The 23,112-nt window shown below is 40.9% G+C and overlaps 3 protein-coding genes across 5 annotated transcripts in view; 1 reads left to right on the top strand and 2 right to left on the bottom strand.

Moving 5' to 3' along the window:
* Positions 1–8,879, bottom strand: part of rnf144aa (ring finger protein 144aa) — a 37,749-nt gene extending 28,870 nt beyond the window's left edge. Inside the window, exon 1 of the mRNA XM_061793975.1 lies at positions 8,256–8,879. The gene's annotated coding sequence lies outside the window, so the exon portion shown is untranslated. The remainder of the gene's footprint in view (positions 1–8,255) is intronic.
* An 852-nt stretch (positions 8,880–9,731) lies between these two features.
* Positions 9,732–15,927, bottom strand: rsad2 (radical S-adenosyl methionine domain containing 2). Of its 3 annotated transcripts, none has more exons than XM_061793974.1 (7): positions 15,822–15,927; positions 13,791–14,072; positions 13,560–13,721; positions 11,512–11,741; positions 11,276–11,425; positions 10,104–10,136; positions 9,732–9,935 (listed from the first exon to the last, which is right to left on the bottom strand). In XM_061793974.1, the coding sequence occupies exons 2-7, from the start codon at positions 14,056–14,058 to the stop codon at positions 9,771–9,773; spliced, it is 1,008 nt and encodes a 335-aa protein (XP_061649958.1). In that variant the 5' UTR covers positions 14,059–14,072; positions 15,822–15,927; the 3' UTR covers positions 9,732–9,770. The 3 variants fall into 3 exon arrangements, with proteins under 3 accessions (XP_061649958.1, XP_061649957.1, XP_061649955.1); XM_061793973.1 differs by lacking the exon at positions 15,822–15,927 and adding an exon at positions 15,134–15,264; XM_061793971.1 differs by lacking the exon at positions 15,822–15,927 and having other exon boundaries at positions 13,791–14,173.
* cmpk2 (cytidine monophosphate (UMP-CMP) kinase 2, mitochondrial) lies at positions 15,475–22,734 on the top strand. The gene is made up of 5 exons (XM_061793970.1): positions 15,475–16,102; positions 17,155–17,275; positions 17,759–17,960; positions 18,964–19,197; positions 20,303–22,734. The coding sequence occupies exons 1-5, from the start codon at positions 15,512–15,514 to the stop codon at positions 20,421–20,423; spliced, it is 1,269 nt and encodes a 422-aa protein (XP_061649954.1). The 5' UTR covers positions 15,475–15,511; the 3' UTR covers positions 20,424–22,734.
* Positions 22,735–23,112: the final 378 nt, after the last annotated feature.

Genomic DNA, 23,112 nt, shown 5'->3' with positions numbered 1-23,112 from the left:
CTACCATGCATCCATCCATTTTCTGAGCCGCTTCTCCTCACTAGGGTCGCGGGCATGCTGGAGCCTATCCCAGCTATCATCGGGCATGTTTTTGGGATGTGGGAAGAAACCACAGTACCTGGAGAAAACCCACGCCGGCATGGGGAGAACATGCAAATTCCCCACAGGGGAGGCTGGATTTAAACCCGGGTCCTCAGAACTGTGAGGTAGATGTACTAACCAGTCGTCCACCGTTCCACCTCTAAAATGATCCCTTTTTTAGAAACTAAACCATTATGATTTTAGTGCAAATGCTGAAACTTTGATAAAAACACTACCGATACCAGCACACTCGCATTTCTTACATTTAGCCTGTTACCCAAAGTCAGCTGGGATAGGCTCCAGCATACCCGCTACCTTAGTGAGGATAAGCAGTACAGAGAATGGATGGATGGATATGCCAAGGAAGGATATATATTTTGGGTAACACCTGGGAGGATAAGCAGTTGGTGCACATGCATAGTGTTTCTTCACGAGATTCCCAAGCTATGGAAGATTACAAATTCAATGTTGGTCTGGTATAATAATTACACATTCATTTTTTTAAATATGAACATTTCCTCTAAACATTTAATTATTTATTGTGTTTTTAACTGAAAAAATGGCCAAATGAATTAAAAAACACACACACAACAATACAGTATAGTGAAAACTTTGATGTGATGTTTCAGTTTGCATGAATAAATAGCTATTAGCTGCATCGCTTTGAGTATTTCTTATATATACACACACACACGCACACAAACACACACACACACACACACCCCGTAGATGAGGGGCAAGGGGGTGCAGCAACAATGACGGGAATTTGAAAGGGGTGTGTGACTTTGTTTCCTACTGACATCACCAACTATTGTCCTGGCATAGATATTATTGTAATTTTTAGATGCTTAGGTGAACTGGGATCATTTTGACCATGTTGTTTGATTGTTGTTGTGTAAATGTACCCATAACCTAATTATCTTGTCGAGCAACATTTTTCAAATAGCTGCAACTCCATCTAAACTGACTCTCAATACAGTATTATCTTGGCTGTTGGTCACCGACTTGATTGTAAAGCAAATCCAGAATGGTATGTTCCCACTGCAGGAGGAAATGTGCTCACATCCTGCTGACTTTGTTTTTACAAACACAAAGGATAGAAGAGAGGAGCGGAAACAACTGTGAAAGGCTGACATCTCTGTGTGTGACTAACCAATAAAGTGAAACCCATGATCCACTTCCTCAAAATTGCAGCACAGTGCTACTAAGAGCTGTTATTATCTCCACTAAATAAATGTTCTTCCTTAATTGCTGGTTTACAAGATGACACAAAACAGACTTAATGGAATTCCACAAAATGTTGAAGCGAGGTGTGGCACAGGTCTGTGGTAACAAACCATCCATCCATCCATCCATTTTCAACACCGCTTATCCTGGTTAGGGTCGCGGGACGCTGGAGCCTATCCCAGCGGACTTCGGGCGAAAGGCGGACTACACCCTGAACTGGTCGTGGTAACAAACCATTGAAGATATTATTTTGATATTTTCTTTCAATTTTCCTTGAGTGATCCATTAATTGTAGTGACAAAACATGGGCATATCAAGCGTAAATGTGTATCTGCACAGGTGTACAAATGTGTACTGATTGAAAAGGAACTAGATTTGATGTTGTATTCTTGACTTTTAAATGCGATGACAAGGATAAAAGGAGGCCAATTCCCTTGAATCACAACTGCAGAGAATACCACTCCAGAGATCATACTGTGGAAAACAACAGGGGAGTTTGTTAGCAGGATGACCGACCGCAAGTTTATTCAGATAACCTGATAAAGCTGCAATTTCATTCTCCTTCTTAAGTCCAAGGTATTTTTCTGAGATTAGCAAAGAGCACTCCCTTCTCCTCTAACTTACTTCTTTAAAAGGAGATCAAACTTTACCGTGGCTATTTAAAAATATTATTGACAAAGTAGGTTGAGTGAGATTTGCCGTCAGTTACATTTGTTTTTGGCTTTTTCTTTTCTGTCAAAACCAGATAACAAATCAACAGCAGTGTCATCTCATTTAGAACATCTAAAGTTGAACCTGAGTTTGACCCCAAAAAATACATTTGATTTACACTTGTATGACCATTACGTTGTTGAGGTATTACATAAAACATTGGCTGTACAGTAAATAAAGGTTTTATAATGGCTAAAGGTCATCCCCAGGATTGATGTCTCATTCCATTGTTTCTTTTGGGAAAAACATACTTTTACAACATCAATGCGAACAATTCAGATGTTGACCTGCCTCAAGTATGTGACTTTAGAGGTTCAACAGCCTAGTAAACATAATTTATAAAATGCATTTATTTGATAAGATGTGATTCAAATATTTCCTAACCATGTGTGGTATCGACTCCTACCCGCTGACACTCTCAGATTTTTGCCCACCTCTTGACTCATCTATTTCTACAGTGGTTACTCATTGCCAAATGACGCTAGTCCAAGTCTGGATGCCCTCTGTTCTCTTCTGAAGTGTAGGCGGCAGAGTTCAGTGAAAGACGCACAAATAGTAAGAGCATCGGGCTGGAATATTCCCAGTTAAGAGGAAGCGTGAACACAAAACGCAGTTTTTTGTTGAACTGAGCTGAACTCGGCCGAGGCAAAATATTTATATCTCCTCATCCGAAATATTGCTTTCATTTCATTCCATATTAGTTGTGACAGAGTTTCTGGCACAGAGAGTAGAAGTGGAAAGCAAAACATGTTTGAAGAAAGTAATCTTTTTTTTCCCACCCTGTTGTAAAAACTCAATTTCAACCACATTAGAAATAGCTCCGCTTCATGCATGGTCCTGAATAATGTGTAAGTGGGGCATTTTGGCAGGAGACACAAGTAGACATCCAAACAATTCAGCCTAGCTGTGTAAAATGTGCATGTTCTCCCATGCTTGAGTGTGTTTTCTCCACGTCCTCCAGTTTCCTCCTACATTCCAAAACCATGCAAGCATGTTAGGTTAATTGAAGACTAAATGTGTGAATGTGAGTGTGAATGCTTGTTCATCTATATGTGCGACTGGCTTGCGACCAGTTTAGTTGTACCCTGCCTCTTGCCCAGTCAGCTCGGATAGGCTGCAACTCACCCTTGACACTAATGTGGCTAAGCAGTACAAAAAAAAAAAGGATGGATAATCCAAAAATCTTTGTTCATCTATCAGGGATCTCATTTGATGTGCGTCCCGTCTCCTTGACACACAAAAATGATGAGGGACGCAAAAATGTTCGTAAAAATGACGCATGCATGCTCGCGTATGTTTTAGCATGCATGCATGCTACTGTATGTTTTAAGCTACCGTATGTTTCACCATGCCTGCGCCCAATAATACGGTGCGCCTTATGTATGTGTTAAATACAGAAATAGACCCTGTAACTGAGACTGCGCCTTTTAATACGGTGCGCCCTATGGTCGTGAAAATCCCAGTAAGTGAATACGTGAAACGCCATTATGAACCAAAAAAAACCAAAGGTTTTGAACAAGCATAACCGCTGAAACGGTTCAGTTAAGATTTGTTAAATTGAACTATGCAAAATTGCTTAAGACTTAACTGTTGCGTCAAGATGCCAACCAGAAAAGGGGAAACTCAAACTTTATTTTTCTTAAGATCAGCACTTTATTTGAACACGTATACTCTTTTTATTTACTTGCTCTTATTGTGAAATGCAGCCCTACTTTTATTTAAGAAATGAGAGAACATTACACAGTTGTGCTCATATGTTTGATTACCAGGGCAGAATTTGTAATGTGTACAAGTCTTTATTATTCTCTAATATCATTATATCAGTGGCATTTTAAAAAAAAACATGGATACGATCGTTTATCTTGAAAGTTTTTGTGAAAATATATTGTTCTAAAAAAAATTTGCTTTTGTGGCAGGCCTAAACAAATAATATATTGATAGAGAGCAAGAGGAATAGATCATGAAAATAGATATTGTACAAATAGTATAAAAGACTAAAGATTAAAGAGTAACAACTGTAATAAAAGTCTGCAAGATAGCGGAACCGAAAGCAATAACCGCGATGTAGGTTCTTGCGGAGGATTACTGTATCTGTATTCTATGATGATAAATTGCAGGGACTCATTGCTACAGGGCTGGGACTCATTGTTTCCATGACATGTGCATCCCAGGACTCACATAGTCTCAAGTGTAAAATGATCTGTGATATATCTATGCCATCAAAGTATAGTGACAGGCGGAGCAAATGAATGCTCTTCCATTAAATGGCAGAAGGTAGAATACAACCTGTGTAACCACCTGTTGTCATTCATACAACAGAATAATTCATGGCTTCATGGGAGTATATCAGTATATTTTCAAAGAATAATTAAATTTGTGAGTAAACACTGCTGTGGCCGCTTATGGTGCACCCTTCGGCGGCCACAACAGCGCATTGTCCTGCTGAATTTCAACAGAGGCAAAGTAGGGAAACTTGTCCCTTGCGGCGCGGCTGCTGGTCATTATGCCGAGGCTCAGGGGCTGCTTAAGCGTGTGCATTGAGAGAATGTGCTGTGAGAGAAGGCACAGATTTGATTGACAGCTGAAAGTTCAGAGCATTCAGCGACGCGCCCACAGCATCTGGAAGCTGAAAGAATGTCTCTATTCTTGAGCATTTTGAAGCCTGATTTCACATACTTTGCAATTTTTTAATTCATTTATTCGTTCATTGTCCGGCTTGTTAACAATACTCTTTTCTGTGGTGTGTCAAATTTACAAGACACTTTTTTGGCCTCTTATGTTGGTCTTTAACAGCATCAGTGTCTTCACATAGATGACATGTATTATTATTAATAACATAAAGAAAAGTTTAGGCAAATTTTCTATTTTAGGAGTATGTATCAAACTGGTACCCCTTCACATAAATTAGTAGCCAAGAAGCAGCTCTCAGTTTCAAAAAGGTTGCTAAACCAATGTCGCAACATAACATGCATGTTTTGGAATGTGGAGGGAAGCCGGAGGACCTGGTGAAAATCCACACATGCATCGGGAGAACATTCAAACTCCACACGGCCGAGATTCAAACCCAAACCTCAAACATGCTAACCACAAGGCAATGTGCTAGCTCAATACCTTATCTTATGTGCAACAACAAAACAACAAAGCAAGAACGAACATCCTTTTAATTACTGTAATTTCTCGTGTATAATGTGCATTTTTTTCCCCAAAAAATAGTCAAACGTCAATAGTGTGCATTATACATAGGTATAGGGGAAAATGGAAAAAAAAACGTTCACATTTTATAAATGTATGCCGCCATCGAGAGGTTATGAAAAAGCTATACACTTTCATTCCAATGTCAGGGAGCTGGTCAGGGACGGAGATCTTGTTTTTAAGATATTTTTAACTTGTTTTTAATCAAACTGTTGCTTTAATAAATGTGTAAAAACAATCACAACTACTACCTCCATGTTGATAAATAACATGATGTTTACATACAGTAGATCTGCATGTCACACGTCTGTATAACAGTTGTTCTGATTAAATGTAGTGGTGCAACTCCAGCTCGGAATAGATCACGTCACATGAAAGCAGTTGACCTGAAAGCTTAAAGGTCCTATATTCTGGCTATTTAGACCTCCATGGAGCGACTCTCTAACATGGACTTAGTATAAAAGTGGCAATTTCATTTAAAAAAAAAAAACACCTTAGTTTTGTCATACGAGTGTCCAGAAAGGGCCCCTATGACAGCTATTTCTGTTTGACCCAGTGTTGTATCCGCTTTGTCCATATTTGGCTAAGACCGTCCCTTTTCCTGTAATTGGTTGCCTCCGTGTAGAAGACCCACTTATGAGAACATGGGCGTTTGTTATGTTGACAGCGCTGGCTCGGAAAGGTAAAGGGAAGGCGGAGATCTTCGCTAGTGATGTAGATAAGCTCAAGAAATTCTAATGACCTGATTTCTGGCCTCTCAGCACTAAAACGTCTGGAATTCAGGAACGTTATTTCATATTTCACATGTTTACTGAGGCACCATGGAGACAATATTACATCCCAAATATTGTACTAGAAAAAGTTGGTTTGGCAAAATATGTCCCCTTTATCTCGGAATGATTTAAACTGGAATGAAAAAAAAGTCTGGATGTAAACCTGTCTACTATTGGAAAGAGATGTATTGATTACCATAGTCAAGCAAATATGTACTAACCCGCTAACTTTGCCAGTATGGGGAACATCACCACATTCGCTTTTCCCCATTTGGTGTTGCTATAAAAAAGTCAATCCACACTAGAATTTGGTCTCTACCTATTTACTTTGTTTCTTATTTTCACAGCTGCCAGTTTAGGCGGCAAACTGGAGTTAGTCGCACTCTGCTTGTAGCTCCCAAGTAGCAAATTTGACCACCTGACCTCCTTGATACAATTGTTCGATCAATATAAGCTTGAAACGTCAATTAACGATAAATTAAGTGATGCTGCCTATCCCTATGTCATACTGTGACATGCCATAAGTGATGATGACTGCTGGTTCAATGTACACCGGATTTCCACCTTAGCCTAGTTCTCCCAGGTCTTATCCAAAACAAAGGTTTGAATACAATTTGCCAGAGTATGTTTGGGCGTTAGAATTCCACTGATGCAAGTACTGAAAGTGCACTGGACACATTAGCTCTGTAATAAACCTACACTTTGCTAGAGAAGAGTCATAATAACCCATCCCCCAATTTCGTTGAACACTGTGCAATGACAACAATGATCCAAATTCTAATTCTAATTCTATACGTACAAACAGGACAACAATGCTGTAGTCCAGTATTGCTGTTTTGGGTGTAACATTCTTCTCTGTGCTTGAAACAATGTGGTTGTTTTTTGTTGTTTTTTTTTAAATCACCAGCCAAACAATGCAGTTTTCAGTCAAAAATGGTGGTCGAACTGCAAAAGGCATTTTCTTTGTCATTGTATCCCCTTAATGTTCTACATCTATATAGATTCATGCTTCTATTGTAATCCCTTTGGACTCACATGCAGTCATTCAGTTTTCCAAGTATCACAAACTTCCTCTTCCTCACTCTTAAGTAAACTCATCTTTCCTGTGGGAGTGGGCCGACAGCCATCAGGTGTTTCTGTTCTGCGCGGGCCATCCTTTTACTTATTTTCAGCAAAGTGGGTCTTGGTGTGTTTGATTCTCAACTGGAACCTTTCAAGAACATTTTCTCCACGACAGAGAGGTTGTTGTCACAACGACGACGGTGAGTCTGAACCCAGTATGTCAGAAGTGTGCATTTTACTTATTAATTAGCCAATCTAAATTTGTTAAAAGCATGACACTAGAGAGAATATCAATAGCACACAATAAGGGACTACACAGTATAACATGTCATGTCATCTAGGGTGGACCTCTGGGTGCTGTCAAAAATACATTGCAACAGTGTTAAATCATTTTTACTTTAGGCGGCTACGCACATTCCAACAACCGTGCGAAATCTGAGCATTTTCCCTCCTTGCGTCAGTCAGTACAGTCAGATTCCCAATTAGAAGTCTACTCCTGTTGCTGGAAACAAACAGATGAGCAACTGGTTGTGTTGCGTTTGTACACCGTTTCGCTTAATTCCTTCACTACAAAATTACAAAATGTTAAGAAGCATTTACAACCGCAATCCAGGTACCAGATAAAAAAATGCCTTTCACATGTCAGTCTTGGCGGTACAATGAAAGACATTGTTTGGGAGAAGAGGCTTGTCACGGTTAGTCGAGATCACGATATACAGTATGTGCAGTGTACTGTGTCGGTCATCTTGAGTACATGACCACAGAGCAGTAAGCACACTTCATTATGTGTGGGGTTTCTCACATTGTAACAATCGGTGAAGATCTTAACATTCGTTATGTGTGTAGACAACTTAAAAAAAATAAATAGGAGGTAGAACACAACAAGATGAGGCAGTAGTCATGTGCACACACATCCCGAGCTCATAGAATGTCGAGCTGTCAAGCCTGATTTGAATGGACATGTCTATAACGTGAGTGCACACTGAGGAAAGGCAAGTTGGTACTTCAAAATGGAAATAGAGTAGCAGACCACAAAATGACCTTTCCGGGGTAAGAATTGACGTTAGATGCGAGGGTGTGGTGAGCAACAAATGCAGCAAAATCTACAAAAAGATCTGATGTCATTGTTGTTGAGATGAAGGGGGTGGGAGTAAAAACCTTGCAGTTCTTCATGAGCCACACTCATGTTAAGAGGCAAGTACACCTTACCTCGCTCCCTGGGATGACGCCGTCTTGATGGTGGAACCTCAGCAGGAGGAGGAGGAGGGGACGTGAAGATGATCTCCTGGGTTGGATTGATCAAAAAATAAAAATAAAAATCGTCCAGCCAAACGAGTGAGACGGGTGGGTTGTGGGGTTACTTCAGGCGGGCTGATGTTGCTTATCCATGGTCCTTGTGTGCCCAGTCGACGACCATCGGCACCGCAAACCAGTCGCGTCCAAACTAGCAAAACAGCTCGTTAATGTCTCGTTACTCCTGGCAGGTACGTAAGAAGCCCCCTAACGGTGCTTTTCATGCGTGCCAGGCTTGTTTGTGAAAACAACAACAGCAGTGGCGGCAGCGCTTGGCTCTGGGTTCCGTCAAGAGTGCGCAATGTCCGCCAGTGTCTGCGACATGCAAACGTCCTTCCTTGTGCTTAAAAAAGAGGAGGGAGGAGGCGGCGCGTTTACCTCTCAGCCGTCGCTGCTGCTGCCACCCTCAGAAAAAAATTGAGTCCACTGCTGGGACGCCATAGTCGGTGAGGTGGAGCGCCTTCCTGCTTGCCGCTTAGAGAAGGCTTACAGCAAACACTTAGCAGCTATTTTTAAACCAGCCACACCGCCCCCTGCAGGTCAAACGTAGCCATCGCACCTTCTCTACGCGTCCAGTGGTCACGTGGTTTTGTTTTCCGTGGGATATGAAACACTCAATCTAATGAGATCCAATAAATAAGTGATGTATCCAAAATGCTGCTTTCACTAAAGCTATTGCGGCTTACAGACAATAATTACTGGCTTTATTGTGAATTCTCCCCGCTATCCGGGGTCAATACTGTGTGCACAATAATGTGCCCCCGGATAGAGGGAAGATGGATGGATGGATGAATGCATGGATTTGTGGTGAGGGGAGCCCACCAACAATATTTGATGCAAATGGCCTTTTGTGTATGTAGAAAAAGTTTTAGATCTTTGAGTCCAGCTCACGAAAAATGGGAGCAAAAACAAAAGTGTTGCGTTTATATTTTTGTTCAGTGTATGTATTAGACAATAAAAATAGCGGGAGCGCGAAACATGGTTGGGGTTTACTGTATATTTAATATTTTTATAAGCTTGGTCCCCGCTGCCCCAGTTCCAAAACCCCATCTGCGGCCCCAGATATGTGCATATCTGAAATTCAACACAAAATATACATATTTTTCTTGGCAGTTTTATGAATTTTTACCCTGAAATCACAACACGTGTAGGATCCTAAAAAAAAAAAAAAATAAATAAAAAAAAAAAATATATATATATATATATATATATATATATATCTCATAGGTCAACCATTAACAACACTGAGGGTTCTACACTGGTTTCAACATATTGAGTCTAGGTTACCCTGCTTTGCATAACAAACACCACATCCTGCAGATAAATTAAGACAGTGCTAAAGATAAAAAGAAGTGGAAAGAACAAGAAAAAAAAAAAGAAAAAATGCTTGCACTCTGTCCATACAATTTAATATCCTTGGGTGGTATAACGTCACCACTGCAGCTTCATATCAGCTTTGCTCCACACATACTTCCCTCCCCTTTTTAGAAACATTTTCTCATCAAATCCACTAAAGCTGATGGCCGCGCTCACGCCAACATCAAGGATGGACTTGGATGGGTCCTTTCGACCCTCTCGACAGTCGAGGAAACGCATCTGGCGGAGGGAAGGGGGAAAAAAGCTATTTGAACGCCTCATTGCTAAACAGAGAACAGGCATAAAATCTACCCCCACCAATTTAAATTAATCCAGTATTGCTAATGAGTCTGCAGTGAATGATGTCATCAGGCATGTTAAGTGGAACAAGACAAATAAATCACTTACATATTCATCTAAGATCAAGTAAGAATTCCTCATCTGTGAAGACAAAACCACAAACATTTGTTTTTGTTCATTGGCCACAAGTATACAAAAAGTTCCTATTAAAGATAGAATTCTTTGACTAGAGTGTCACTTTGGAATAATAAACAGTTTGACTGATATATTGATCCATCCATTTTCTATAATGCTTATCCTTATGGTCACAGGTTAGCTGGAGTTCATCCTAGCTGACTTGAGAGAGAGGCGGGGTGCACCCTGGACTGGTTTGCCAGCCAATCGCAAGGAACATATAGACAAACAAGGATTCTCACACACACACACACACACACACACACACACACACACACACACACACACACACACACACACACACACACACACACACACACACACACATTCAGACCTGTGGATATTTTGAAGTCTTCGATTAGCCTAACAAAAGTAAGTATGATTTACATGGTACTTTTACAGGGCACATTGTGTTCGCTTAAATTTAAAAAAAAAAAAAAAAAAATAACAAGAACATACAATTACAATCAGGACCTTGCAGCAGTCGCTGTTCAGGCCCTAATAAACCACCAACTGTAACAGATTAGGGATGGGCATGACTTGATTTTAACTTTCTTTGATTAACTATAGCAGCATGGTGAACTAGTGGTTAGCACATCTGCTATGATTGCGTGGGCTTTCTCCGGGTACTCAGGCTTCCGCCCACATTCCAAAAACATGCATTTTAAGTTAATTGAAGAATCTACATTGTCCAAAGGTGTGAATGTGAGTGTGAATGGTTGGTTGTTTATATCCATCCTACATAAGGAGGTGACAACTCCGATGTGTACTCCACTTCTTGCCCAAAGTCAGCTTGGATAGGCTCCAGCTCCAGACTCCTGTTTCCACACCAGTGTTTTATTATGCAGAATAATGCTGCCCGGGGAAGTTTTGCCACAGCACTGTGGATGTACCTAAACTTATGATTTTTTTTTTTGACTGAATTAACAGCACCTCTGCAGTCCTTTGAGACTGAATTAACAGCACCTTTGCAGTCAAGCAGTGCACTCCATTTGGCCTCAATGGCTTCAAGACACGATTAATCCACACAATCAATTCCACACTATTGGTAACAATCAATTAATTGATTATTATGCCCATGCCGAATGAAATCAATGTAATGGTACCTTCTCATTGGACTCAGGAACCAGGCACGAAATACTACTGTGTCTGTCCAGAAACTCCTGAAATTGGTGGTCGCTGATGGTGAACCTCTCTGCTTCTCTCAGGGCGTTCTCGCCTGCATTCTCACCATCAATCAGCAGACACTGGAACACCTAAAATCAAGATAAAAACATTTAAATTGACAATAAACATGGTGGCAAAAATAAAGTCCTCTCCAATTCTACATCAAATCAAATACCTTCCATCGGACTGGGTTGAGCTGAATGATGTGATCTGTCATGTCCTCGTCCACATTAAAGGTGTTGATGACTGAATTTATTTTAAAGGCCACTTTATATTCCTGACACCAGTTCTGGATCTTGTAGAGATTGTTCAGGTGGCTCTTTCTGCCTTGAGCTCGGCCAATCAGCTGGTTGGTAGCTTCTTCAAAACTGTCACATGATATGGCCAGGATGTCAAGATGGTCGCCTATGTCAGAAGGAGGACCAGAATTGCGAGAGCGACACGGAGCACAAAGTGTGAACTCTGGTACAAAAAAGTGCTTTTTTTTAAATGTTATCTTTTTATGTTAGGTAACCATTTATTATCTCTTTATCGAGTGAGAAACCATATTTGATAACTCAGGAGGGCTCAGTGTAAAACAGCAAATCTGTTATTTTTACTATTGGAAAAATGAAAATATCTAGAAATTGTACAATTGTGAAAGCACAATTAGAACGCACATAGTGAGGAAGTTGGTACATTACAATTCTATCAACCTGTCCACACAAACAGTTGGACAAATCAATGTTCGAGAGTACTGTATTAGAAAAATGAACTAAAAATGCACCATTGTAGGTGAACACAATGTACTGTAGAAACCCTCAGGCGTTTTTAGACTTTTCAACACAGTGTGGTGGCTCGACCTGCTGGGGAAAATGGTAAATTACCATTGCAGCAACCTTTTAAAAGAAGGACAAACAACAAAAATGTACAATACAAAAAAGATATATTAAAATCATAAACAATAATACGTGAGACTTTATATAACTGTGTGTACAAATTTTGTGTTTGTTTGCATTTTTACTTTATTATCTAACTGTTAAAAGGTAGTGTTGTAAATTGTTACTAAATTATGCTTTATGTAGTGACACAAATGTCAGAATACATCTGAGGGTTTATATTGTGGTTGTCTACAGCAATAATAATAATAATACTAAGTGTATAAAACTGAAGAACTAGAGATACAATGTTCCAACCTGTAAACTGTGTTCTTATGCACTCATTTTCAAGATATAACAAATTATGATCAAATATGACGTTATTTTAAAAAAAGAAAAAAGAAAAAAAAGCTAACATACTGCAATGATTTTTGGGGGTTTGACTAAAATAAGGGACCCAACAGTAGAAGTACAAGGCCATGCAAAATAATTTTCTACAATTTTGATCCACTCGCTCTGAAATTATGAAATGCATCACATCTCTTTGGACAAAAGCATTGTTATGGAAAATGGTATTATTCATGACATTGGTTTGTATAATCATCACTTTGTTATCCATCATTATATGTGTTATTAACTTTTGCATTTAATTCACCTGGTCTTTGCAGCACTTCTGTTTAAAAAATGTTCATTTCTCCTGTGTGACCTGTAAGTGCAGCCTCTCAGTCTCAAGTATGAATCTTTCATTCCCATCCATCCATCCACCCATTTTCTTTACCGCTTATCCTCACTAGGGTCGCGGGCTGCTGGATCCTATCCCAGTTATCTTCAGGCGGGAGACGGGGTATACACCCTGAACCGGCCGCCAGCCAATCGCAGGGCACATAGAAACAAACAACCATTCGCACTCACATTCACACCTACGGGCAATTTAGAGTCTTCAATCAACCTACCATGCATGTTTTTGGGATGTGGGAGGAAACCGCGAGTGATGGGAGAAAACCCACCCAGGCACGGGGAGAACATGCAAACTCCACACAGGTGGGGCCGGGATTTGAACCCCAGTACCAAGAACTGTGAGGCAGATGTAATAACCAGTCACCACCGTGCCGGCATCTTTCGTTCCCTTGTGTGTAAATCATCAATGGAATTCTTCTAACGAACAGGAGATTCCAGTTTTAGGGAGTTAAGTAATGAGTTCCTGGTACAGGAGGAGGCCGAATACGCAAAGATAAGGGAAACCTTAAAAGTAGAGTTTGGGAGAGGTGGCTCATTGGGGTGCAATACACAATGAATAGAATCAGAACTGTGTGGCAGACCCGCTAACCACTTGTTCATCGTGCTGCCAAAAGATAACCATATTTACCATATTTCTGGAACCACTGTTCCTTGATCATGCTTCCGTTGCTGACTATGCTGACACTTGGAAGTTGCAAGTCTTGTTTGCAGTATTGGACCAAGTTTCCAAGAAAGTCTCCTTTTTTGTGCAAGAATGGCTCTCCTCCAGAGAAGTTGATTTTTTCCATACCTGAGAAAGACAGATTTTAATAAACTATATTGGTGAAGCGACACACAACATAAACATCATGTTATTTACCAGAATCCCTCAGCAGTTTGAGGCCCCACTTGGCTTCCTCCAGAGGTAGCACAAAGGACGTTTTAGCCGTATGAAAGCAAAATCCACACTTGTAGTTACACTCGCGTGTAAAATGGTAGTTTACACTGGTCGGAGACACAGCATTTGGACTGGCTTTGATGACATCTGGGTCGGTTCCCGGTCCTGCACAGGTTCCTTTGGTCAAGGAGAAAGTTCTGTCCAAAACACTAGTACAAAAGGAGAGGATAGTCCTGATGCAGAGCTGCATGAGCAGCAAAGGACCTGTAAAAACAGAGGACATATTCATTTTCCAAGCAGCTGTCTCACTCACAGTTATGGACGGTTCCAAACAACCCACTGCGGTGATGTTTTACTCAGCATTGCTACTTAAATAGAGCAGGGAAGATCAGCTGACTAGACTCATAGTTTCTGTTTACAAACAATGAAAATGAAACTAACTGCTGGCACTGTGAGCGAAACTGAAATTTATATATAGAGTAGCTACTCTTTGGGCACCCCAAGCTTTTAATACTGTCCTTTAGCAAAACTGAAAACCATTAAAGCTATATACGGAATCATGTTTTACTTTTTCCATTTTCTGCAAGGTTGAACATTGAACAGGTTGTGTAGTTTGACCAAACTTCCTTCCACCCATTTTCTTGACTGGTAATAAATATGGAAATTCCACTCACTGCAAAGCAGACATGTTAAGAGCTTTACCACCATTTGCCTTTTTTCATGTCATGCACAGTCTTATTTGTATGTGGTTATGAGGCACATTTCACTGCATGCTACACAAGTATATGTGACAAACAGAAGTGTATAGGTCATTATGAATACTTCTGGTTATTTTTAGATTAGAAGATATATTTTCTTCTGTTCAGGAAACTCATATAAGAGGCTCGTTCCGACAATGACACACCATGTACATATACTCAAGAATATCTAACCAGCCAAGATAACGCATAGTCAATCAACATCCATCCATAGCGCTTGTCCTCATTAGGGTCGGGGGTAAACTGGAACCTGTCCCACACTTTGGGTTAGGAGGGGTACACCTTGGACTGGTTGCCAGCTTATTCCAAGGCACATACTAAAGACATGCAAACCCACACACAGGATGGCCATAGCTGTGATTTCAACTCCAAACCTCAGAGCTGCGAGGCAGTCATGCTAACCACTAGTTCACCATGCTGTTCAGTGCATAAACTTCAATAAGTAATAAATATAAATAGAATACATTTAAAAAAAAAAAACACTTTTGAGAGAGATTAAATTCATCAATCTTTAGTGATTGGAGTTTTTCACCTATCCAAAATCTTACAGCTTTTGTCAAAGTTTACCTTATTTTACTGATTCTCTTATCACATCAGAGGAGGCTCGTCGGCACTTTGGAAAAATGACGTCATATACCGTCAATATCGAGCATCATTGTCTTTGTTAAGGTTGACACACCTCATGTATACACCTCAAGTGTACTTTATATGTCCTGTTTTGCTTGCTTCCTGAGTGGTTGAATGGCTTCCTTTTTTCGTTTTTCACATAAACGAGTATCTTGCAATACTGTGGTTGGCCGATATAGTGTTGTAAACATGATTGGATTGAGGGCGATTGCGTAACATCTTCCAGGCTGAGGCCAAAGTTTCGTTTCCAGCCCAGTGTTAACTTTCGTTTTCCCTTCCGCAGGCAGCCTGAAGTCTGAAAACCGTAACACACACGCAATGTCAAGGCGGACCATGGCACTTCTCTCCCGGTGGTCCTCTCGTGTTTTCTCCGTGGACGTGGACGGAGAGACTGTTTACTTTAAAATCCACGACAACCAAGCCGGGAAAGGAGGAAAAGAAGAAGTGCAGCGGTTGTTCGGAACCGTCCATAAGGATGCCAAGTGTTACTCTCTGCTCGTTTCCAGCGGGGACAAAATCCACAACGCCAGGTTTCACTGGGAACTCAAAGACAAACTGTTGAAGGATCTTCCTGCACAGTGTCGTTTATCGCCGATGCGCTCGTTTCTGCCTAACGTCAAAGACTCACTTGTACATGGCTATTTCTTGCAAACTGCTTGCCAGGAGAGCTCTGTCACGACCGAGCGACTTTTACGACAGTGGCTGCAGCTTGACGACCCGTTGCTCGTGTGCTCGTACCTGCGTGACAATGAGGAGGACGCTCCACGGTGGACTCAGCACCTGTGGAACCACGAACACAAACACGGCATAGTACCGTTACAAGCGCCACAGTACCACCCGGCAACACTCAACCTGATCGATTCCGATGTTTTCTACAGTTTCCAAGCGGCCCGTGATGTGTTTGACAAGGTTAATGATGGTTACGTCACGTCTAAATGCCAGTACAGTATGCACTGATAAGCGGACACTTTATTGGTTACACGCGCGCTCTGTAACAATGCACAGTTTCAATAATAACTAAAAGAATTAACTTTGTATCAATATCTAAATCCAGTATTGCAAAAATCACCATCCCATCATCCCATGTGCAAGTGGGTGTACCTAATGTAGTGGCTGGTATTTGTGTTATGACGTAATACAAATGTGCAGATTTGAAAATTTGGCGTCCTCATGTGGTGACATGCGGTATATCAAATTACGTGCATCCAATGTTTTCCTGCATTACAACAGTATTTGCATGTTTGTTCTGAAAATTACACTTAACAACCATATTTCAGCCAGGTTTCCCCAATATGTGATGAAGACCACCTTAAGTTTAATGATTTAATTATTTTTCAATTGGATTTTTTTGTCACATCTACAGTAGGCCATATGTTCATCAATCAAAATCTGTTTGGATTGAAAAACATAGCTGGTGCAAAATTGTATTCAGCTAAAATGATATCAGTTGAAAATAATTTGCCAAGCGGGCAGCACAGTGCATTAGTAGTTTGCACGTCTGCCTCACAGTTTTGAAATTTGGGGTTCGAATCTTGGCTCAAGCCTCCCTGTGTGGAGTTTGCATGTTCTCTCCATGCTTGCGTGGGTTTTCACCACCTCCTCTCACATTCCCAAAACATGGCTGTCTGTTATCCATAGGTGTGAATTGTTGATTTTCTATATGTGTCCTGCGACGGGCTGGCGACCATTCCAGAGCGTCAGCTGGTGTAGGCTCCAGTGTGATGGCTGGGTGATAGGATGAACAATTACAAAGGTTCGATTAGATTTTTTTTTTAGCCCCACTGTCCCACCAGAGAACTTACAGTATATTAAATCTTGAAAAATCTTGAAAAATTTCCAAAATTAGAAGCTGATGATCCAAATTTTGATTGTCTGATCTCGGTGGAGGTCTGCTTTTTACTTGACTCCTCTATCTCTTTGTTTATATTTAAAACAGAAAAGTGATTGTGGGTGTCTTGCAGTGTGCTGACATCATTCCGGAGGCTGCATCTGTACTGGAACTGCTGCCTTGCGGCGGCGGTGTGGAGCCCAGAAGCGAACCAGACTTCCCCGTTATTGTCTTGGAAGGCCTGGATGCCACAGGTTAATGCCATTAGGCCACAAATAAAGAGATGACCGCCATGATGTATGGATGTTATGTGAAAGCAATGGCCGCTCGCTGTCTGCTGAAGCTATTATCTACCAGTGAGCTCAGCCTAATGGAATATCGTGTATCATGACCTCAGAAGAGAAATGTTGTCAGGAGAATGGTTTATTGAATAACTCATTCATGCGATACTGTTTTGGCAAGCCTCATGAAAACCTGTGATGCAGCTGAACTTTTTTTTTTTTTATAGGTCATCAACTTTTTACAGAGCCCCTAAAGGGACATGGGTGGGGGGGGAACAAAAAACTTGTTTCTCATTCTAATGAGAAAGTTTCTCGTTACAATGAGAAAGTTTCTCGTTAGAATGAGAAACTAAGATTTTTTTTTCCCATATCCCTTTAGGGGCGCTGTAACTTTTAAACAGCAGTGTGATAAAATTTTAAGATTTTACTCTTCCCCCCTCTCTTTTCCCATCACAGGTAAAACCACGTTGACCGAGTCTCTCAGGGACACGCTGGGGGCCACTATTCTGCGTTCCCCTCCGCAGTGTCTTTCCCCCTGGAGAGCCCGCTTTGATCAAGAGCCACCCATCCTCCGAAGGGCCTTCTACGCACTGGGCAACTACATCACAGCACAACAAATTTCCCACCAAACCTCCAAGACACCTGTCATCATTGACAGGTAAAGAGTTTTGACCTGAGTCAAGTCTGGTGGCCAATATTGCGGTACATCTTTCTCGCCCCGCTGTATTGCATTTTTGTAAACAATGTTTTTTACTGGGTTTTTACATTATGTTTACTTACTGGAATGCCCTCGCATGTGAGAAAGGAGAGTCACAGTCGCCGATGCACTTTTCAGCCATGAACTGAATGCTGGGAAAACAGTAAAAGAGGCTTCTGTCTGCACAGCTCTCACCCAGACACTTGCAGGCAGATTTGCTGACATAACACGGCACCTGGGCCAACTATAAAAAAACAAAGTTATTTATTTATTTATTTTAAATATGGTTTCTCATTGGTGGGTGTGGAATGTATATCCCACAATAAACAGGGGTTCACTGTAGTTGAAGAAGAAATGGAAGTTTGGCTAACTGTTAGCTTATCTGGTAACTGCATTGCGGTTGCAAAGTCTTGTTATTTTTTAATGTGGTGGATGACTTGGGAGAAACATCGGTAACCAGTTGCTCTTCTACAGTCAGGGGGTCTGTGGCTTGGCAAAACATGCATGCAACAAACACAAATATTTAAAAAAAAAAAATTCTATGATATATATATATATAATTTCTCTTAAGGTGTGGTTATATATACACATGAAAAGGCAGTTATCAGCTGCCTCATGCATCTGGCGCCCCCTAACCACAGGCATCTTGTTTTGTCTCGCAGCAAATGAAAATGCAATATCAAAGAGAGGAGCACGGTCTGCTTTCTTATCCGCGCATGAAAACAAAAGATTATATGACGTTAGAATTACATAGAATAAATTTTATTATTGTAAAGTTTTCTAAACACACCGCAGACACCTGGATAATCGCTCAGGATAATCTTTGAGAGATACCTGATAGTCGGGTCTTCGCTGACTTTATTTATGAGGGAAAATTATCCATACAGTATGTGTGTACCCCACTTAAGATAGAGGAGACACCAGAGCAGATAACAGCACAAGGGTGACCATTACTTGTACTCAGGTTCTGGCACAGCACGGCTGCTTATGCCATCGCCACAGCTGTAAGCGGTCCAGTGTGTGACCTCCCGGCAGAGGGCTCCGAGCTGTACCGCTGGCCCAGTGACCTTCTCCAACCGAGTCTGGTTGTCCTTCTTACACTGGACCCCGAGGAGAGGAAGAGGAGGCTGAGAGACAGAGGTCAAGGGGAGACCAAAGAGGAGCATGAGCTGGATTGCAACCAACTGTTCCGACTCAGGTAATTACATATTTGTCAAGTATTTCATCAGTGTACCCCGACTTTTAATGGAAAGCAGAAATCTGATCACACAACAATGCCCAATGCCCAGGAGACGCACTTAAAGACTATATATAGTGTAGTTACATGTTTCTTAGGTTAATTGAAGACTAAATGGTCCAAGAGGTGTGAATGTGAGGGTGAATGGTTGTTTGTCTATGTTTGTTTATACAGTATGTGCCCTGCAATGGGCTGATGAGTCAGCAAGGATAGGCTCCAGCTCACCCGTGACCCTAGAAAGGATGAGCAGTACAGAAAATGGATGGATGGATGTGTGTATTGAGTTATTTAATAATGTTTTATACAAGAAAAGATTTAGACTGCAAAGCCAACAATCAATTTGACTCTCTGAGCTTATCACAGTTGTCAGTCATGATTTCTTTTCTCGACTTGTACGCTTTGAGGTCGGAGTGGGATGTTTCCTACATCACAAAAGCGTTGAGCACAATATCATTTAATCAAGAATGGATGTTAAGTGTTTTACCCATTGCTATGACCTGACCTGAACGTGTAGAGACAGGGAACATCGTCAGGTTATCTCAGTGTGCGTCAGATCCATCAAACACTTAATCAATTACTTTCTTGTGAGAGGGGAGGGGGTAGCTGATGAGGAAGCGCAGGTGATTAGTTGTTGAAGCGTTGTGCTCCATTAAAGCAAGTAAAAGAACTCAACAGCCACGGCCGGAGCAGCAGGCCGCTGCGCAGACAGGTCGATGGCTACTTTCATTCATCTTTTCTCCTGACATAATGGCCTTTCCACATGGGACAGCCAGAAGTTGGGCCAGCACAATTAGAAAAATGGAGGAGAGATTGTGCAGACTTGGTCAATCACTATCACAAGGACTCATTTGTCTCTGGAAATGGCTGTGCTCTGGGCCATGTGTGGTGTTTCTTTTCTCATATATTTCAAGGATGCTGCACCATTCATCACTGTCTTCTATGTTCACCATCACTGAGGGGCTCACTTTGAGTAATCACAACAAACACTGCTGATGTAAAGTGCTCTTTGCTTTGAATTTTGTCTTAATTTGTTGACAAATGCGATTGTCCGTGTGTGTATTTGCAGAGTGGAGGAGGCTTACAGGAGGATCAGTGGTCCATCTTGCATCAGCGTGGACGCCAGCTCCTCTGCAGAGCAAGTGCTCCAACAAGTGCTGCTTTTAATTAAGGGCAAATGCCACTTGTAAACAGCTCTCTTGTCTTTGGTGTCTGAGCATCAAGTGGATGCACTACCTCTACTGGCCACTGGGTGCCAGTAAAGGGATGTGAATGGCACGGAGGTAAAACGTTAGTAAAGTGAGATGCAACACGGGGGGGAGCAAAGGAGTCACATTCACCCAATCAGAAATACATATTCATCCGGACACACATGCACACACTCCCTAAACCAAAGAGTGTATTTAACTGCTGTTGCGAGCTCGCAGAAATCACACCAAGTATCCTTCAGGCCCTGTGGAGCGCCACTTACTCACAGCCTCTTGTACTTGTGACAGAACGCAGGAAAGGTAGAGAACTAATGTATGTAACAGGCACTTAAATTCAAGCTGTAAGAGCAATTGAAATGTAAAGCAGAATTATAAGGCATAATTGAAATTGAAGTTTAAAAGTTGAACATTTACATTCACTCTGGGATATCACTGTCACATGCATTCAAGCTGAGAGCAAATAACCAGTGTTGGGCAAGCTACTTGGAAAATGCAGTGAGCTAAGCTGCAAGTTATTCTACAGTAAAAGAAGCTTCACTACACTCTACCAGAGACGTAGCAAGCTAAGCTACAATAAAATGACAAACTACATCAAAGCATATTTTAGACATTGAACACTCTAACCAAAATAACCTTAACCCCTAATATTTCACAGCAACATAATCCAAAGTTATGCTTTTCAGCTCATCTGTCATCTGAATTTTCTTACCTCTAAATTCACTTCACACACACAAAAACAACATGTCACTAGCTAGTGCTAAGTTAGCTGTTGATGACTGCTGACTGAGTTGATGTGTTGGATGCGCACAGGGTTTTCTTTCTGGGGTTGCACATATTGCAACTGTGAGGACTTGATAAGTTACATGAATTTTCCAAGGTATCGCCATGGGGATTCACAAGATGTGAGACGTCTCACATCTTGTGAATCCCTGTCATTGTCTCCAGTTGCGCGCTTTCTATCACGCTGCGCTGCATTATCAGACAATTTGCGGGCATCTTTTTATTCACTGTCTCGGGCGGATAGTACGTGCCATCAAACGGAAGAGATGCATTCAAGGTTTAGAACTGTTTGGGGAAGTGTAGTAGCTTCTGTGTACGCCACTGTGTTATTGGATCACAAAAGTATTAGCTTCACGACTAAAAAGTTATTTGATGTTGAAAACTACTACGTTAAGACCATGCTACCGACAAATGTTAAAGTAGTACTGCCGGTACTTGTAATGCTGCTACTGCCCAACATTGGCTATCATAACGCTGAATAATTAAATTAACACGCAACATCTTTTAGATGGGTGGAGGAGTACAATAAACTAGTTGTGCAATGTGTTTGTACCCTAAACGAATTGTTGGAGCATCTTTTGTTCAAACAACAGCACTCAGTCTTTTTGAGATATCAGCATGGCAAGTTCACTTGGCAAATTGCATGGGCATGTCTTATACAAAGACCCCTTCAAATCACCCCACTGATCTTCAATTGGATTTACAGCTGCCCTCTGACTGAGCAATTCCAAAATATATTTTTTTCTTCTGGTAAAAACTTTGTTTTTGTATGTATTCTTGGGTATGTTCACTTTTTTCTATCCACTTTATGTTCCACTATACTTGTGTGAAGGCCAATTTTTTTCCTCCCTCAATGCACAGTGGTTGTTATGAATCAATTTTACAAAACAGACTTCTTTAATGTTTAGGTGTGTTCAATGAGAGCATGCACTAGCTTGACATTTGATCTAATGTGATTGAATGTAAGAGCAATATAAAAAAACATCAGAAAGATGATCATGATCAGATGTTTATGTAAAAATGGTTGTGGTTGGAATTTGATGCACTGCATCATGTGTTTCTGATTTTGTCCCTCTGTGTCCCGAAACAAAATATTAGAAACATCACTGATGCATTTCAGTTCTACACCAATACAAACCATGCAAGCAGCGATGAAGGGGCCCCTCCCCTTTTTCATGGCAAAACTCAAAATCCTCTAAACTTTGATGCCATGCTCTACCCACATTAGTTTGCGTGGGCAAAAAAAAAAGTTTTGTATCACCTATCTGTCTAGTATTACCTATTTGTAATTTTTTGGGGAATGTTCTGTCAAGTCACTGTTTTTGTGCTCAGCCCAAAGCAATGAAATCATTTTGGCACTATCTGGTGGAATGTTGATATTGTTGTTGGGTTTAATTATTTCATAGTGTTTTTTTGTTTACGTTCGATATGGCCTCTTCTGTTGGCATCCTGGTCCTCGATTGCACCTCGTGCACCGTCAATAAAGTTACGTATGTTTTGGCATCTCTTCTGATTCAGCTTTTTAAAAAAGCTTCTAATTTGTTGTTACATTTGCCTGTATTCCCTAAGATTGTTTATTGTGTGTAGTTGCCAAAAGGTGAGTTTAATGACTTAAACCCGGTTATGTAAATTAATAGTGTACATATTTGTTCGCATATTTGTTGTGCGATGTCAATTTGTGTTGGCATGTTATTTTGGCTAGTATATAACTAGTATTATTGATGAGTGTCAAGTGAACGTGTTTTGTTAGTTTAGAATAATTTAACTCGTGAATACAATCATTTATGTATAACATGGGTTCATGATAGTTGCATGGAGTGCTTTATGGTCCTCTCCATTTTAAGTGCTTTGCTGCCTTCACGTTGTCAATACTTTGCGGATTTACACTATT

Source organism: Phyllopteryx taeniolatus, chromosome 13 (assembly GCF_024500385.1).
Source record: "Phyllopteryx taeniolatus isolate TA_2022b chromosome 13, UOR_Ptae_1.2, whole genome shotgun sequence".
Taxonomy (NCBI): Eukaryota; Metazoa; Chordata; class Actinopteri; order Syngnathiformes; family Syngnathidae; genus Phyllopteryx; species Phyllopteryx taeniolatus.
This window is presented reverse-complemented; position numbering and strand designations above follow the sequence as displayed.

Coding starts and splice junctions, on each gene's coding strand:
- rsad2 (XM_061793971.1), bottom strand. CDS start 14,097: ATGAATATGTCCTCTGTTTTTACAGGTCCTTTGCTGCTCATGCAGCTC. Junction 11,742..13,559: donor ACAGTGGTTCCAGAAATATG/GTAAATATGGTT, acceptor CTTCTGACATAG/GCGACCATCTTGACATCCTG. Junction 10,137..11,275: donor TTCCTGAGTCCAATGAGAAG/GTACCATTACAT, acceptor TTGTCTTCACAG/ATGAGGAATTCTTACTTGAT.
- cmpk2 (XM_061793970.1), top strand. CDS start 15,512: ATGTCAAGGCGGACCATGGCACTTCTCTCCCGGTGGTCCTCTCGTGTT. Junction 17,276..17,758: donor GGAAGGCCTGGATGCCACAG/GTTAATGCCATT, acceptor TTCCCATCACAG/GTAAAACCACGTTGACCGAG. Junction 19,198..20,302: donor AACCAACTGTTCCGACTCAG/GTAATTACATAT, acceptor GTGTATTTGCAG/AGTGGAGGAGGCTTACAGGA.